Source organism: Hypomesus nipponensis, chromosome 16, assembly GCF_054491055.1.
Source record: "Hypomesus nipponensis isolate SF chromosome 16, ASM5449105v1, whole genome shotgun sequence".
Classification (NCBI taxonomy): domain Eukaryota; kingdom Metazoa; phylum Chordata; class Actinopteri; order Osmeriformes; family Osmeridae; genus Hypomesus; species Hypomesus nipponensis.
In genome coordinates, this window is record NC_140376.1 from 12117080 (window position 1) to 12136587 (window position 19508).

At 40.6% G+C, this 19508-nt stretch overlaps 1 protein-coding gene across 7 annotated transcripts in view; it reads right to left on the reverse strand.

The window, feature by feature from the left end:
• The window catches only part of adgrl2a (adhesion G protein-coupled receptor L2a), a 126480-nt gene that overhangs the window by 40178 nt on the left and 66794 nt on the right, over nt 1–19508 (reverse strand). For all 7 annotated transcript variants that reach the window (XM_084675532.1, XM_084675538.1, XM_084675535.1 and 4 more), the window contains one exon: nt 7397–8197. In XM_084675532.1, coding sequence (XP_084531658.1) covers nt 7397–8197 — 801 coding nt within the window. The remainder of the gene's footprint in view (nt 1–7396; nt 8198–19508) is intronic.

Below are 19508 nucleotides of genomic sequence, written 5' to 3' on the forward strand. Positions count from 1 at the left end.
CTGGAAAAAGGTATTATGGACCGATGAATCAAAATGTGAAATCTTTGGTTCATCACGTAGGATTATTGTATGCCGTCGAGTAGGCAAAAGGATGGTTCCTCGGTGTGTGACACCAACTCTCAAACATGGAGGAGGAAGGGGTTATGGTCTGGGGCTCTTTTGCTAGATCCGAGTCAGCCACTTCCACAGAGTGAGTGGTATGCTGAATCAAAACAGCTACCTCAGCATTTTGCAGCACCATGGAATACCTTCTGGTATACACCTAGGTTGGTCAGGGGTTCGTCCTACAGCAAGATAATGACCCAAAACATACCTCCAGGCTATGTCAGAACTACCTAAGAAGAAAATAACAAGATGGTAGGCTTCAAATCATGGCCAGCACAGTCTCCAGACTTAAACCCCATCGAGCTGGTTTGGGATTAACTGGACAGAAGGGTGAAAGAAAAGCAACCTACAAGTGCAACACATTTGTGGGAACTTCTGCAACATGTTGGGAGGAACTTTCCAAACGATATCCATTGTAGAAAGAATGCCACGAGTGTGTTTGGCTGTTATATTTGCAAACAACCTGTCTGAAGGCGTAAAAAGGTCTAGGATCTTTGAGGGGGGGTGGGGGTTCTCTACTTGAGCATTCCAGGTTTACCAACATTCAGATACGCGTATCTTCAACTATTTTCAGAACCTAACTCTATTTTCAGACCCTAACCCTAATCTTACAACTACTTGTAGTAGTTTGCTCAAGTATTGGGCTCTATTTTGTAGTTTATGCTAAGATATGTAACACAATTATGTCTGAAGTCGTTTCCGAAAACCTGCTCTTCTGGTTCTCAGTGAAGTAATTGTGCTAGGTTAACACAGTTAACAAAGTTGCTGTGCAGTCCTGTCTCTTGAAATGGAAATTCTGGAATAAAAAATCTGCCATTACACTATCTTCTATGAAGCTACATTACAGAGGATCTAGTCTGGTTAATTGTATCTTGCTCCATAGAACACAATTGCTTTGGTAGCAGGATCAATGTTACCACATTTCTGTAATCATACAGTATGTGAATTGCGGGCTCCTGCTATAACAGTAAAGTCTGAAAGGCCTAAAAAGTCTAAAAGCCTACTTCAGACTTAAAGTTTAGTGTAAGTAATAACATATGAAAACACATTGTAATCTAAAGCAGTAGTTTGCCACACAATATTTTGCAATGCTGGGATATGTAAGTGTACACAGTCTGTTGGTCTGTAATCCTTATAGCCCCATAATCTCATTACCTTGATGTTGTAGCTTCACTTAATCCAATGAAAACGGGGAGGAATTAACTCTACAGGTATGAAAATGGATACTTCTTTCAGGCTGTCCATAAGACAGTTATATATGTAAGGCCTACCTCTGTGTTTTGTTCTGAGGCTATAAGTGCTGCTGGCACAGCAAAGGTTTTATTAAGTATGTATGTAACATGCAGATGAAACATATTTTCTGGGTGCTCAAATTAATTGGTTATTCTACAAACATTTGTCTGATAGCCTCAAATACCTTTTCATACAAATTTATTTGGGGGAAATCACTCTCACTCATTCTTTTATCTTTCTATCTGCATAGCAGAAACAGGTAGAGGATCCTAAATTAATGTCTGTCACTCAGCCGAAGAGGGACATTCAATTGTCATAGAGAACTGGTGGAATGAAAGATATCCTACAACGTACTGTGGAGATAGTGACACAAAGTTGACATATTCATAAGATCTTCATGATTAAAGCCCACTGAGTTTGTGCTTTATCCCATTGCGGGTTTAGAGTATGCCTCTGGGATTCTCTAGAGACAATAATGCAGAAGAAAGGGGGAGAGCAGAGGAGAAGGAAAGAAGAGGTCTGGGTAAGAGGTGTCTAGTGTTGTCAGCACTCCACATAGACCAGATTGGACTTCTCCAGGCCTCACTAGTCACACCAAAGTGAAAAATGAAAACTGACAGCCAGTGTGTCTTTTATATTATGCTTAATGGCCGCACTTACGATGTGCACTGCATGGTTGTTCACCAGAGTAATGTTACATACACGTATCAGGAGCTATTTATCTTCAGAGGGAGCCAAAAAAAAGAGGAAAACCAACAGGAGCTGTGTAGTACAATTGTTTCAGAAAGTTTTTACCCTACAAAATCAATAAGAGTCATTCTTATAATTCAATTTATTCCATTGCTTTCAGTCTCAGGAATATATGGGCCTAATGTAAAATAAGATGCTTGAGGGGATTTTCATTGTGATTGCTCGTCCAGTGTTAAAAGTGAAGGAATCTTTTGAAGATGGCTTTTAGTAACACTGAAATGTGACAAACCCCGACTAATGGAAGAGTAATAGCTGACAGAAACAATCTACAGTAGCTCAAACTATTAAAACCTTGTTTCTCAGATGAAAAAAAGAGCCAAGACCCTTTTAAAAAAGGCTAAGAAAAGTAAGCAGAGGAAATAAAATACCATCTGCTTTAAACATTTCATTGAAAGAATTATCCCTTTTTTAGTCCCATTTAAGTGAGGTGAAGGACACTTTTTAACAAACAGGACTGTATAAAGAATGTATGTCCTTTTTATGCTAACATGTGTGAAATGTACACTTATGTCACTGTGTATGTTACAGATAGTCTTTTAAATCAATTATTTAGATAACAATTGTAGTGTATTGTGCTGATTTCTAACATACTCCTCTCGTATCAATAATAAACAAGGAACCTTACATGACACGCTATTTGTTACAAAGAACATGTTACAAAGAATTGTTTGCTTTAGACGCACATACAGTGTCAACGTGTTTTTTCATAACATTCCCCAGAATTTAGAGCCTTGTGTCTTTGTCTGTGTCGACGTCTGAGGGAGCATGAATGAATATTGTAGCTGGTTTACTTGTCATTTAAAGCTGTCTCAAATGGCTCTCACACCAAAGTACAGAGAGTAGACACAGCAGCGGCCAGACTTGAGTCTGCTTTTTTCTTTCTCTGCTATACGTGCCTCACATTTCAAGTGTTAACTCCAAGTGTGCTAAACTAGCCTATACTGATGCTATGCTCAGCAGGTGTCTATTTCACAGTAAATTCATACAAGCACACATGCAAAAGCATACATACACAAACACAAAGGATGTGAAACACACCTCCTTAAAGGCAGTGAGGATTGTTTTGGGGGGGCTTATAAGGCGTCTTTGAAGTTATTATTTTAATATGCCTTGTTCCAAACAGTAAATAAACATGAGACAGCAGATCCCATTGATCATACCTCAGAGAACACGGTAATCCTTCTCTTATGTAACACATCTCTCAATGACATTCTAAAACACATCCCCAGGCTCATTGTTGCCCCCATACAGTATTGTACGTCAGTGGAGAGATTATTTTGCGGCTCTCTGCTGAGACTGCATGACCCAGAAGAGGCCTATTCATCAGCTGTGCAATATCAATATTGTTAGTACTTTAAACATCAAAGAAATCATAAAATACATCGAACCATCAAAAATACAGTAATTGTCTACTCTTAAAGAATAAGAAACATCATGGTTTACATTTCTAGGAAAGTCTCTCATGGACTGCTTGAATTCCTCTATTTATATGGAGAGTCACATTGGAAATGTTATGATTGGCACGGACAAAGTCGTAAATATTCATCCCAGCCACAGAACAAATTACATTCTCCTACATCCTGGTATAACAACACTTGGGTATCATGAGATGAAAAACAAACAAAAAAAGTCACACAAATGTACTGTATGACGGAGAATCCATCACTGAATTAGAATGTTGCTCCCATCTCCAGTGCATATTTCAGAGGTAATTAATTCCTTTGTTGCAGATGCTGAGGGAGACCACCAGGCAGGAGTATGACACTGCTGGCGGGTATCTGAGTCTGGAGAGGAGCTAAGGTACAAACCATTGCCTCTGGGTACCAACGGACAGCCACTGTCTACTCAGATCAGGGCCAGCAGACACATATCTCATCCAGACAAAAAATGGCACCACTAGAGCTGCTGACGATGTAGTACAATAGAGGGCTTCGCTATCAGCAACTGGAGTAAAAGCGGGCCTACGGACATGCGTCCACAGTGGGGAGGGTGAGAGGGTGGTGTGCAGGGTGAAGGGACATAGAAACGAAACGGTCCTTTTCCACACGGTGCTCTCCTTTTCATATTGTCTCCACTTGGATGAACAAACAAAACTATCTTTAATAGTTTCCCACAAACCTCAGTCTCTGTGTGTGACTTGGGGACCTATGGCAGAGGCTGTAAACACCTTTCCCTTGCAGAGTGACTTCAATGACCATGAGAAAGCGTTCCCTCCTGAAAACAAGCTCCCTCTCTTTCCTGCTCTGCCTCTCCCCCCTTCCTCAGCTTAACTAAGTATGTCCCTACACAATGTTTATTTCAGTTAGCTATGACCTGAAAAAATTGGCACATTTAAACTGAAAAACTGAATGATTCTATGGATAATCTGATGTTATATTAGTCTATTCATAAATTCCACATGTATAAAACAGATAACACTTGCAACATGTAGATGTTATTGGATTGTGCACCCCACAATACTAAACCAGAATAATAAAGAAATTGCAGAAGTTAAATGTTTTTAACACATAGTTAGAAACTGGTTAGCTGATTGGCATGTTGTGTCACAGCCAGCTTGTTGTAGTACTACATTGTAATACTACATTGTAATTTACAATAAATTGGGTCATTCTGTGCCTTATGAGCTCCACTTGTGAATATGTTATTTGAGGCCTCCCTGCGAAAATATTATGCAAATGTATTGACATCCAAACAATTAAAGAGGCAGTTGTGAGTTGTGTGGGTGTTAACTGCAGCTCAGGGTCTTGTTATGGAAGTAATCTGCAATCTAATTGCACAGCTCAGGATAAATAAAGGGTTTTCCCTAGCTCACCTGTGTCCCGTTGAAGATGTAAACTGGGACCTGGTCTGATGATCTTTCAGTCAAAAAGCTTATTTTTAGATGGTTGCTCAGTAGTTTGAGACATACAGTATACATACATGCATAAATAGCCCATATAAGTGAATATTGAATATGTTTTCATGCACGTCTTATTTAGATTCAATCGTTATAGTCATTACAAAAGTTGTGCATCTTTCACAAGCTTCAACTTAAAAAGAGGGGAAAAAGATGTGGAGGTATACAATATGAAAAAAGCATGGAACATACAGTGCAGCTTTAGTGGGGACATCTGGGTATTACTGGTTAACCAAAAAAGGGACTGACCCATTTTGACGTATTCAGCAACCACTACTGTTTGGACTCAACCCCATCTACTCCCACATAATCCTACAAGATCATCCAGCACTGACATAATCAGCATCTGAACTTGACAAGGACCTAACTGTGAATAACTCAAACTCACTGTTTTACTGTAAAATAACAATGTGATTGCATGTACATCAGAGATCTCAGACACAGTAGTACTGTACATAAGAAATGGGCACACAGACATTAGAAAAACTATTGTGTGATGGTTTTTTTCTATATTACTTGTGAGTTATTTCATAATGCCTTCTACAATTACTCTTCTTAGTCTTTAACACCAACAAAAAATCATTTGAGCTCTGTGTGAATTGAAGCAATGGCTAGATATGAATATGGGAATATGTCAGAAAAAGGCCCCTGTGACAGCCACAAAAAGTGTTATCATTTATATTTTGGCAGGCTATTTGGGAGGACACGCTTATTGGCATCTTGTTGATCACTGTAGGCCATCTTCCACACACCCACTGATGGCAGCTCAACACACATTACTTAGCAGCCTGTGGAATCTTTTATATCACTTGTCAGGTTAAGAGACCAGCAAAATCTACTAGAACTTCCTAAATTTAGCCCTTCGCCTATGTTTACCAAGAGAAATGCGTAAATGACTCTTAGACATTTGTCTGACAAAAACAAAATCTTTAACATTCTTTCTTGAATTTCTATATTAGCAATCAATGTACATTCAACAAAACAAAAATAATATTAAAACACTGCAACCTATTCCACAAATCTCCAACAGGCACAAAAATAAAAACGTGTTACATTTTAATCCTTGTAGTTTTATTGCTGCATATTAGTACTCTAAAAGTGTATTTGTGCTCTCACATTTAGGAATTGCCAGGGGTTTTTCATACAACTCTTACCAAAGCTGTATGTAAACATTATTGTAATAAAGCATTTGTATTCAAGCTAATTGCCACCCCTTTGTATTTGAGTATCAGATCATGACAAATCGAAGACAAGAAACAAGGCTCTGCTTATACACATTTCATATTGAAACTGCAATTTACTTCTAATGCAGCAAATATTCAATCAAATATGCCGATACTTTTTCATAGGCAAGGGAAAAACATCAAACAAGTTGCTCACAAACCCAAAAAAGGGAAATGTGAATTTTCCTTCTCCTTTTGATAGCAATCCTATGCAGTTCAACGTTTGAATACTAAATCCCCCTTAGGCCTCAGTTACAGCTTCAGTGTAAATGTGTGTGCTACAGCACACAGCCTGTCTGCGTCTCACAATGGTGTTCATGTTTGACCATCTGAACCGAATTTAGCCGCATTGACCATATCAATACTAAAGTGGACAAGCAAATACATAAATACTGAGCCATGTAATGTGTAGAAATGTTGCCTTACCTCTACACCTATCACACACTAAACAGAGCATTATGTGGAATTAAGAACATTTGGATGAGGAGGGATTAGGACAATTACAGTTATTATATTCTCAATGCAAAGACTATCTGTGGCCAAGGCAGCTTTCATTTCAGTTGATGATCGCAAAATTAAAAAGACTAGACTGACATGACCCAAGTGATTGATCTTTTCCCCAGTGTGTCTGCATGCCTCGTCTCACAGAAGACACACAGGGTCTTCACACCATCCACAGAATGTGAACTGTTTGTTTAACGGCCAACAAGGATTTAAAGCTTGGGTACTGTGGGAAAAATGTAACCTAGCCCTGAGGCAGACTTTGTACCTGTCCAGGCAGGTAGGGTTCCAGTGGAAGAGCCGATAGGTAGGACTCTCAGGGCCTTTGCACTAGAGAGACTTGGAGAAAGTCTGTGTTGTAAACCTCCATAAATACACCACATACTTTTACCCGTTTGATATGGTAACTTGCTTCTGAGATGTTGTTTTCTGAAGAGTACCCCACCACACACACACCACTCCTTGATACTTCATACACTGTAGAGCTTCCGTAACATATCTAACATATATTATAGTCTAAATTAAAAATCTGTCAACCGTGACAGTTGACACACAGGCAGTGTGGAAACCCACGAATGCCGGCACACGTTGTAGGCAGCTGGAAACACAATGTCAAAAATGCAATTTACCAGTAATGTGTATTGAGGAGTTCATGATGTGTATTGAGGAGAAGTGAAAGATGAATTACCGTGCGCAGGATCAGGTGGACCAAACTCCAGATTGTATTTTAGGATGTAAAAATTATTCCACACATATAGCTGGTTATCTCTTGGATTGTAATCCACAGCTGCAATGTACTGGTACTGGTTAGGAAAGTGGATATCCACGTACTCGCCCCGGTTCTGTTTGGTATTGTAAATGTAATCTATGAGACTTTTGCTGACTTCACTCTCGTTATCTTCATAAGTGGACCTCACTACATAGAGTACTCCACAGATCATGAAGGCATTCGAGGCTGAGCGCTTGTCATAAGTCGTCTCCCAGGTAGCCTCGAAGCGAAGGGTGTAAGGGTTCAACTGGCTGATAACCATCATGCCGTTGTTCTGTTCGGTGGCGTAGATCACCCAGAGGCCGTTCTCGTCCACAGCCAGGTCAATGTCTGTTTTCCCGCCCCACTTGTATGGCGATGTGTCATGATAGTTAGCGTTATTGATGATGGCCTCACCACTTTTGATTCTAGTCCGTAGGTCAAACTTTACAATGTTGCGGGTTCTCTCCTTGTTGAAAAATACAGCCCCGTCATATACCACAAATCCAGTGCCATCCACACGATGAGGGAGCTTGTATGTGATGGTCTGCCGAGCATTCTGGAAGTCGTCAAGAGAAGAATACTCAATGAGAGTATCTGTCCTGTATGGAGTCCAGGGCATAAAGTAAATTTTGTCGCCTGCTTGCAATGGGTCCTTGCACCATGCCCCGGCCTGCTGCTCCGCTTCAAAAAGAAAGGAAGGATCTCCGACAGCTTTCAGAGTCCCGGGACAAACAAAAACTAGTGATGGGAGAAGAGTAGAATAAGAAACAGATGTTGGTCAGCACATTCATGTGATTCAGAAAAAAACAACAGATTATTTTCCATATAGCTCTATTCTGCTATCTTCACCATTTTGAAATATGGGTTGTCCGGGAAGAGTGGGGACAAACACACATTGAAAGTGGCCAAAAGACGACTACTGCTATAGCCAATGTTCACAGGCAGAATGGGGAGTTTGGTTTTGTGCAGAAAGAAAAAAGGAATAGGAAAGTTGTTAAGCATAATGTGTAATATATGAAGTTATAATGTAATTAATTGTCTGAAACAAAAGAAGCCTTGCCTCTTAGACATCTACTGTAGGGGAATAGAAAACAAATAAGGGGATAAAAGAACGGAACAGAAATGAAAAAACATTGGTCCTGTAAACAAAAAAAGTAGCCAACTAAAATCACTTGGCAACAGACAGGAGGTTACGAGAGAGCAGTAGTCAGCAGGCCTGTAACTGAGTGATATTTGTCACTTTGTCACAACACCTTGCTACAGTATATACCTGAGAGGTTTGTTGTTACGAAGTAGTGCAAATGTCACAACCATTAAAGTTTAAACAAATTAAGAGTGTGGGTCTCCTTAGGTGTTTTTGTTGCTGCTCTGAACAGAGGCATACAGATCAACAGAGGAATAGAGCAGAAAGTGTCAGGGGGGTGTAGGGGAGGCAGGAGAAGGGGGAGCTACAAAAGAGAGAAAAGACAGTAGAAGCAATAGATTTAAGGGCCAGAATGAGTTAACATGGCACACTCTGAAGGAGGGTTCAAAGCCAATAAATATTAGATTGTGCTGAGTAGCACAAACAACCAGGGTGGTGGTACGGGACCCCTATGGTCTAGAGTCAATATACCCCCACTCGTATTTTTTGACTACTAGTAGTGTTGTGTCATCTTTTAAAAAAATCAAATCAGTCTTTCTCCCATCATTGAAATTGACTAACTTTGTTTGGTATGGGGATATGTTTGTAGGTATGTCCTACTCTGGGTTGGGACATAATTGTGGGGATAGGAAGGTTTAACAACCATATGCCACAAAACAAGGAGCTAGGGTTTGGATTGTGTCAGTTATTTACCTTTTTGCTCCACTTCTATTTTAAGCGTTGGAAGAGAGATTGAAAGGGGTGCAAGAAAGAAAAGAGATCAATGTGAATTAACTGTCACCTCGATGGTTAGATATGCAGTAACAAGTAATGAGACATGGACAAGTGATGGGTAGACCTAGTCTGTGAGACCAAAAATAGATTTGAAATTAGATACAGCATGGAAGCCCCTATGTCAGTGCTGAGGCAAGAGGTTAGTACATTGAAAGTGTTCCAACAGTACAGGAAGAGCATTCATGCAAAGTTATGCTTTGTTTATAAGATTAGTTTATAGTTGAGTTTGGTTACCATGCCAAGTGTAATTTCCCTTGGTACAAACTGCATACATGTTTAATAATATAAATCAATCATGTAAATGGTCATGATACTGCCTCCAATTAATAATCATAAAACCAAGCATAACAAAGGAATGCAAAGATATTAGATTAACAACATACTAACAATATATAAGCTTCTGTTCTCATTGACAAAATGTCCTAAACTGTCCTTATGACTAAAAGAAACTGAACAAACATTATATACACTAGTAAGTAGTGACTTACACAATCTACTCACAACCCAAAGGTATATTAAATTGCACAAACAATTCTAACAGTACTGAGCAATTCATGAAATATGTAAAAATATGTAAGCATTTTAATATTAGATTGATTTCACATGACATGTGGGCTACATGGTGTAGCATTTTAACTAAAAGATTACAGTACATCTAGCATGTTTTCCATAAAATTCACAATTCACCAACCTATGTAGCCTGCTATGTGAATCTAAACACAGTAAGAACATCTGTGAAGCTTGTTAGACATGTTGAACAAGAAGACATATTACTCTACCCTGAAAGCTGTACAAATTGTATGGACATCTAACCCATATAATGATCTTGTTAACATGAAAATGTGTATTTTGAGCTTGTACACTTTATGATATGTAATATTATACAAGACAAATATTCTAAAGTCATAATGTATAAAATAAGTATTTGTATTCATGGCATACACTCCTCAAATGAATGAGGAGAGATATAAAAGAATAAGGATGCACAGCGGCCTAAGTACACCACTCCCCTATGTAGAAATAGAAAGTGATTTGAGCATAAAGACATTGGAGATAGAATGAGAAGGGCTCAGGCAACCTATAAGACCAAATGCAGTAAACAAATTAAAACAAAGCTGAGTTTCACACAGCCAGACAGATAAAGGAAAAGAGAGTACAATCTGGAAAGAAGAATGGACCAGACGGAAGAGCATACGTTAGTGGGAAGGTAAAGAGTGATCAGAAACCGGTCAGAGGAGGAAGAGAATAATTCAAGGTGCCAAGAAGGTTTCCTGCAGATTGCACAAGGGAAGACAAGAGTGAGTTACATTTGAAATGTCAGCATTTCAAACAAGACGCCCTCCTCGAATCGACACAAGCATTATTGCAAAACGCTATACACATTCAAACCATTGCAGTGGATGAGTCCCTGTTTGCTTGGAGACGATTAAGAATATGAACCTATTGATAATCTTTAACTCTATCTTTATTTAATAATTACTGTAGTTGTGCTCCAACAAACAACAAAGCCTATGGACATGCGAGAGGCTAAGGCCTATTTGAACCTGAATGTAATGCACTTCCAAAAATGGCTAGACTGTTAGACTGGCTGCAAACCTTAGTTGAAGATGTCTGTCCACAGACTCAATCACTGGCTCCAAAGAGGAGAAATTCAATTGTCAAATGATTTAAACTCTTAATGGACAATATTATGGAACAACACAGCACTACACAACCAATGGTTTGCAAATAAAAAAATTGTGATTGAACACAAACGAGAGCACTCTTTTTTTACTTTACTATAAAAAATAAACCTTAGCATGCCTGTGTGGTCGAGTTGGTAAGCTAGCAGAGGATAGCTGGTGATGACATTAAGCAAAATTAAGTCTGATTGTCTTGGCAGCCAGTTAGCATGGGTTTGCATGGCAGAATTTTATGAGACGGCATTGAAATAGCTATGGTGGATTTTTGCCTTGCCATCTCGACAAGGTATGCAAAGAATAGCCTTAATGAAGACACTTCTTTGCTTTTATACTGCCCGGTTTCAAAGCAATTATTGCAGCCTATTCAGAAGGCTACTGAATGCCAGGTGAAGGCCAAATTTGCATCCACTATCTGAACACTGAGATAATGTGCTAAATAGGGTAGCTCTTGACATTAACTAAATTAGACCAAGAGAAGTACCGTATTTGATAAAATACTGTAGGTGGTTGGTAGTGACTACTTTGAAAGCACCAGATCCAAGATAGGCAGTTTGAATAGAAAGCTCTGACAAGAGCAATGAATAAATTACACAGCATGTTACATTATACTAGTGGTAAAGGCAAAGGGATTGATTGGTACATCTCTGTAGGACTGTTGGTTTTGTTTCATGAAAACGTATCTGAGACCTGGTTGCAATCTAAAAATAAGAAACAGAATTTCCGTCAGCATAATATTTTTGGATCTGTTCATCCTAACAGTGGGGTACCAAGAGGACTTTATCAAGTAAATAACCGTAGTCTTTTTCTTCCAAATCAAAGGACAATGTCAAAAGAGAATTGTTGTTTAGTCTGATGTTGTTATATATTGTTTATTATTATTGTTATCATCATCATTGTCATCATCATCATCGAAAACCTATTGTTTTTGTTAGTTTTATTATTATTATCATTAGGATTCCTGCAATAGGATGAAACCTATTGTTTTCGTTAGTTTTATCATTATTAGGGTTCCTCCGGTAGGAGGGAACCTATTGTTTTTGTTAGTAATCTTATTATTATATTTCTCCGCTAAATGGCCCATGTGCGCCCATAGGTGGCGCTATAAAACACGCCCAAAGTCTACGTGATTTCCCCAGCGCCCCATTACTCCAAAATGCCTGAAAATTGGTATAGATGCCTTATTTCTCATGGGGAACAAAAAAACCTCAGGGACCCATATTGTCAGACTTATGAATTTTCTTGTACTGTCCAAATTTGGTACAACCTTCAAAACCCTTCCCCTCATAAACCATAGACCCAATCGACTTGAAATTAGTTACAGATGTGTAGAATACATGTCTTTACATAGGGTGACATGGAAAAAGAAATGCAATACAAAATGGCTGAAAGAAGTGTATTTATTAGTGCTGTCAGTTTAACGCGTTATTAACGGCGTTAACGCAAACCCAAATTAACGGCGTCAATTTTCTTATCACGCGATTAACGCTCTTTTTGGCCTTGCAGACTTTGTAGTTTTTTTCACATGCTGTTGCAACAATTACCGACTTTAGAAAAACTACAACACCACACCGGATCTAGCTAGACCGGAAACAAAACAACAGGCGCGCCACAAACACAGCCGGCTAAAGAGAAACAAACACTTGTTTGGCTTGCGAGCCGGCTAAAGAGTAGTAGCAGAGCCCGTTTACGGATAGTAGACATTCTCTTGTAGTAGGCTAACGTTAGTTTTGAGTGGATGGCGAGTGCGAGATGCCGAAATGGATGCCAATAAGATTCTGAATGGAGAGTTTACTTTTAAAAAGTTGCCAAATGGTTCCATTGACAAGACCAGTGATCTGTGTGTTTTGTCGTTGTAAACTGAGCTATCATTGCAGCACGTCCAGTCTGAAATACCACTTGATGGCCAAGCACACAGCTGATGCGAATTCTCCGCCCCCTCGTCAAAGCCAGGCGATTGCAATGTTGTTTTCAATAAAAAAAATATTGGCACGAAGCAATCCGAACCACTTTTCCATGTTGATAAGAGCATTAAAATTTGAAAAAAAGAATATGACAAAAAGAAATCAAGGGACATTGAGAATAGATTAAAATGTGCGATTAATTATGATTAATCGCGAGTTAACTATGACATTAATGCGATTAATCGCGATTAAATATTTTAATCGTTTGACAGCACTAGTATTTATGTAAATGTCCACATTGCCTCAATATCTTTGAGTGAAAAATCAAATATCATTTTGACTGATTAGGTTAGGTTTGAAAAACCTAATAGGGTTCAAGACAACATCACTCTAAAGTACCATAAACAATTTCACCACGGTATGTCAATATATGATCAAATTCAAGTGAAATGCTCCACAGTGCGCGCGCTCCAAATTCTCAGACTCATCCTGCCCCTTGACACTAGGGTGACCACCTGTCCCGCTTTGCGTTTTGTCGCACATCATTTGCACCCCTTGTCCCGCACGTCGCATATTGAAAATGCTGTGCGATACAATACAGCACAAAGATGGACAGGTGGTCAACCTCCTTGACACACGCGTGAGCTTGGCGAGACGCACACACATCCTTTCTGGATATGGTGTGCTGACCAAGCCCCCACCCTTGGTCTTTAGCTCCTGTTTCATTTAGCTTCCAATCGCAGCTCGCCGTTACGAATATAAATTCTTTTTTGGCGGCCATTGTTGTTTTCAACCGGAATTGCCTGATAGCCGTGTTGGAGGCAGCCACGTTCGGTAAGTCCTATTTTTACACATTTTAAGCTAGAATCAATGATTGAGTTTGTTAAAGTACACTACTCTTGAATTATGGTGAAGGTTTGAGCACTTTGAGACGTTTAGATCGTGAGTTTGAAGTGACGGAAAACCGAACTCAAAGTAGCTAGCTTTTCCCTCTGTGTAATTAGTAAATCATGTAGCATCTCTGCAAATTCTTCAAAAAGGTAGAGGAGGGCAGCTTTTAGGAGAACAAGCGATTCCCCACAGACCTGTCGGTTCATAATTTTGATTTGGCTCGTGAGAGTCTTTGTAATAAGCCTATGCGCCAGGGAGACCGCATAGGCTTAGGCGGCAGCCATATTTTGGTCGCGTCATGTTCATAAGTTCACCATTTTACAGTTCGGTCGACACCAAAAATGTAGAGGAGCGCAGCCTTCAGGAGATGTGGGAATTGTGCTTTTAGCCAGATGCTCCGATTATTTTTGTGATTTGTGGAAAGTGAGGCTGCGTCCCGGGGGTACATCGTTTTGACTTGGCCTTAGAGACAGACTCGGCTCGCTCACTGGCCGTGTGTAAACAAAATTGTCTTTCACTCAATTTTACTCCTAAAACATCAGGGAGGGCTGCTTTTTGTAGACACAAGCCTGCTGAAGATAGCCAGTATATAGGATCTTTCAAAACAAGCCTATTTCATTTGTCATTTTCCTGAGAAAGCGACCTACGTCAGCCAGGCTAGTTTCACTTGGTCAGCCTATTTAAAGGTCTCTCACAGTCAGAATCACTGTTTACAGGCAAAGGTCAAGCTGGTATTTTGTCAGATGTGTATATATTGACCAGTTTAGAGCTAAATACTCCTGCCAGAGCCTGGAATCGAACCAAATGTTTTGAGTGACTCTGCATGGCCGGGTCTCCATCAGGTCACCACATTTAGATTCAAGTTCAAGTAATGCCACTCCATTTCACAGTCAAAACTGTAGTTTATGTCAAATGTAGATGTAAAAAGCTTCATTTTTCACAACTGACATGGAACCTTTCTTCACTTTTACAGGTCTGGAGGGTCATGCAGAGGCCTGCTCAGAGTTCAACAGAGGATGCTGAGAGAAAAACAGATCCCTTGCTGGACTACCCCCCTCTAGCTGGACAGCTTCTCTTCAGAGAAGTACTGCTTCTTGAATTATTTGTGCTCCACATCAGTTCATCTCTTTATTTGCCTTTCTTTCCATGGGATTCATGGAATTGCTAGTTGCTACATTGTGTAATAAAAAATATAATTTAGGACAGCAGTTCCATTTTTGTGTTATCCTTTCGCATTACACACATTTAGTCAATGTTCTTAAACTTAACCGATTGTTGTCATTTTACCATACTGTTCATATTGAACAGACATCAGTGTTTGGGAAGATTACTGTATATTTCCACTTTTGATTGGTATTTCCATCATTAATTTGGACTTTAATTTCAATTGGAAGTGGTATTAAAAGGTCTTAAAAAGTCTTAAATTTAACTGGTTTACACCTGTAGACACCCTGTGAAGCCCCCACCCCCCACTCCAGAGACAGTTAGTGACAGAGAGGTGCAGACATTAAGTTAAACATATTTATGCCTTAAGAGTAGAGTAAACAATAGAGACTAAATGTGTAACTGGATGTTGAAACTCAGTTGTCTGAGTTGGTGCATGTCAGTTTATCAAAGTTGTCTTTTAAACCTCAAGGTTTAAAAATAATTCAGACGTGATTGGAACTCTCTCTTTTTAACAGCCATTGAATTCATTAAGCAAGTTGTTTAACTCAAACAACCATAACACAGTAAATATGGTATACAAAGCTGCAGTCAGATTTGGTGAAATTGTTAGCTTGGATGTTATCTTGACGTATAAATGGGGTCTTGATGATGATGCGCACGCAGCTTCAAGGCAGTAAGACGAGTTCCATTTCAGGAGACTCCGAGACCTTAGCGCGTCACTAGCATCTCGTCATATCACGCAGTCGGAGCACAGCTAGATCATCAGCGTCAGCGCTCTTGGGTAGAGAGACCTAACCCTAACCCAGACTGCTTGTTAACCACTTTAACTGCATCAATTGACTATCTCTGTCCCCTGTCAACCAGACCTGCGCAATCTTCTCCCTCCTGCCCGTGGCTTACGGATGTTATTCGTGAAGAACGGTCCACCCTTTGGGCAGCTGAGAGGAGATGGCGCAAGTCCAAAGACGGTCTGGACCTTGATAAGTATCACACCCTCCTTAAATCCTTCTCTTCTCACATAACTTATGGTAAAACCCTCTACTTTCTTAACAAAATTTACTTTGCTTCAAACCCCCACAAACTTTTTCCTGCCTTCTCCACCCTTCTTAACCCATCTCCCCCACCCCCTCCCTCCACCCTGACAACAGACAACTTCTCCTCCGTCTTTGAGAAAAAAGTTGCCGACATTAGCAATCGGTTCCCTAAACCCACCTTTCCTTTCATCTCACCCTCCATGACTGACCCTACTAAGTGTCTAAACTCTTTCACTCCCCTGTCCCCGAGGCAGAGATCTCTGACCTCATTCTCTCTCATTGCCCCACCTCCTGTCCCCTTGATCCTATCCCCTCCCCTCTCTTTCAAACCATCTCCCCCTCCATCATAACTTTTCTTCTCCATGTCCTAAACTCCTCTCTTACCTCCGGCACCTTTCCCTCTGCCTTCAAACAGACCAGAGTTACCCCTCTACTCAAAAAACCCTCCCTTAACCCTGCCGTCCTCCAGAACTTCAGACCGGTATCATTGTTACCCTTCTTTTCAAAAACAATTGAACGTGCTGTATCTAACCAATTGTCAAACTTTCTCTTTCAGAACAACCTGCTTGACCCCAACCAATCGGGCTTCAAGACTGGCCACCCCACAATGACTGCCCTCCTTTCAGTCACCACTGCCCTCCAGTCTGCTAGAGCTGCTTCGAGGTCATCCGTCATCATTCTGCTGGACCTTTCTGCAGCATTTGATACGGTTAACCACCAGATCCTGCTCTACAGACTTTCTGAAATGGGCATCACTGGCACTGCACTCCAGTGGATCTCATCCTACCTGTCGGGAAGATCCTACCAGGTCTCCTGGGGAGGCAAACTGTCAGGCCCTCGCCAGCTCTCCACTGGTGTCCCAGAGGGCTCCGTCCTTGGACCCCTCCCCTCTCTCTGTACACCACCTCGCTTGGACCAATCATCACCTCCCATGGCTTCTCCTACCACTGCTACGCTGACGACACGCAGCTGTACCTGTCGTTCCTGCCGACTGATCCGGGGATCTCAGCTAGGATTGAGGCCTGCCTCACAGACATCTCCGCCTGGATGACCGAGCACCACCTCCAGCTGAACCTCGCCAAAACAGAACTTCTCATTATCCCGGCTAAACCCTCCATCTCCCACGATCTGTCAATCACCCTGGGATCTGCGACGGTGACCCCTTCATCCTCTGCCAGGATCCTTGAGGTTACCATGGATGACGAGCTCTCCCTCACGGCCCACATTGTTGCAGTCTCCCGGTCGTGTAGATTCACCCTCTACAATATCCGGAAGATCAGGAGATACCTGTCTGAGCACTCCACCCAGCTGCTAGTCCAAGCACTGGTCCTCTCCAAGTTGGACTACTGCAACTCGCTGGTCTCCCAGCATGTGCAACCCGCCCTCTTCAGAGGATTCAGAACGCAGCGGCCCGCCTGGTCCACAATCTACCCAGACGCTCCAATGTTACCCGCTCTTCATCTCTCTCCACTGGCTACCCATCAACGCCCGTATCAGATTCAAGACCCTGGTACTGACCTTCCGAGCAGTGAACGGGACTGCACCCAACTACATCAAGTCTCTCCTGCAGCCTTACACCCCCACCCATCACCTACGGTCTTCTTCAGACAATCGCCTGGTGGTCCCACCGGTCAAGACCGCCCGGTCCCAACACAAGCTCTTCTCTTGCCTGGCCCCCCAATGGTGGAACCAGCTCCCCACCTCCATCAGGGACACCGACTGTCTCCCCACTTTCAAGAAAAAGGCTCAAGATGCGCTTGTTCCAGGAGTACAACGGCACTTAGGAATGCTTGATTGGACCTGATGTTAGTTTTCTCCAGGATCACAATGACTCTTATTGAGAGACTTGTTGCTCTTGTAGGTTAGTTATAACGAAGTTAACTCTTGAACTCTTGTACTCGCTGTGAAATATTTTACTGTTGATTGTTCTTCTACAGGTACAGTCTTGCACTTTTTGGGGTTCATGTTGTTTTAATTTGTAACTTGTATAACTGCATGGTCTTCCCTTTGGCACTTGTTTAGTTTTTCACAATGTATGCTTCATGTTTTGGCTGCTTGCAATGTTTGGGACTACCTCATTGTTATGATCAGTGACCTATGCTCTTTTGTAAAGCTCTCTCTTGGAAGTCGCTTTGGATAAAAGCTAAATGCATAAAGCTAAATGCATAAATGTAAATATAATTTTGACTGATGGTTTTTCAAACCTAATAGGGTTCAAGACGACATCACTCTGAAGTACCATAAACAATTTCGGTAACACTTTAGAATAATGGTCTGTTGTTAAGGAGTAGCTATGCAGGAAGTAATAGGTAGTTCTACATTAACATTGAATTTAATACTATTAACTAATATGGAACCAAGATTAATAAGCAGTAAGTAATAGCGAATTTAGTACAAATGTAGTTCCTTGGTAGGTATTTGATTATTACTAAATAAATACATCCTCATTGAGATCTACTTGTGAACTATGACCAATTAAGAAAGAATAACCAATGAATTACTAATCACAAAAGTAAGGTCTAAATAGTGAACAATTGTGTTTTTTTACTCTTAACATGGTCATAACATTTCAGAAGCTTGTGCCTGAAATGAGTTATTTGTGGAAACCAGTTTATGAATATTAACGTTATAACTAGTGCTGTCAAACGATTAAAATATTTAATCGCGATTAATCGCATTAATGTCATAGTTAACTCACGATTAATCACAATTAATCGCACATTTTTATCTATTCTAAATGTCCCTGATTTATTTTTGTCACAAACTTTTTTCAAATTTTAATGCTCTTATCAACAAAGAAAAGTGGTTCGGATTGCTTTGTGCAAATACTTTTTTTTTTTTAAAACAACATTGCAATCGCCTGGCTTTGACGAGGGGGCAGATAATTCGCATCAGCTGTGTGCTTGGCCATCAAGTGGTATTTCAGACTGGACGTGCTGCGATGATAGCTCAGTTTACAACAACAAAACACACAGATCACTGGTCTTGTCAATAGAACCATTTGGCAACTTTTTAAAAGCAAACTTTCCATTCAGAATCTTATTGGCATCCATTTCGGCATCTCGCGCTCGTCATCCACTCAAAACGTAACGTTAGCCTACTACCAGAGAATGTCTAATATCCGTAAACGGGCTCTGCTACTACTCTTTAGCCAGCTCGCAAGGCAAACGAGTGTTTGGCGTGCCTGTTGTTTTGTTTCCGGTCTAGCTAGATCCGGTGTGGTGTTGTAGTTTTTCTAACGTCGGTAGTTGTTGCAACAGCATGTGAAAAAAATTACAAAGTTTGCTAGGCCAAAAAGAGCGTTAATCGCGCGATAAAATAATTGACGCGGTGAATTTGGGTTTGCGTTAACGCCGTTAATAACGCGTTAAACTGACAGCACTAGTTATAACACGCCCCTGTATGATTATGGGACACGTCCCCCACAATATTTGATCATACTGTATGTTTATGGGA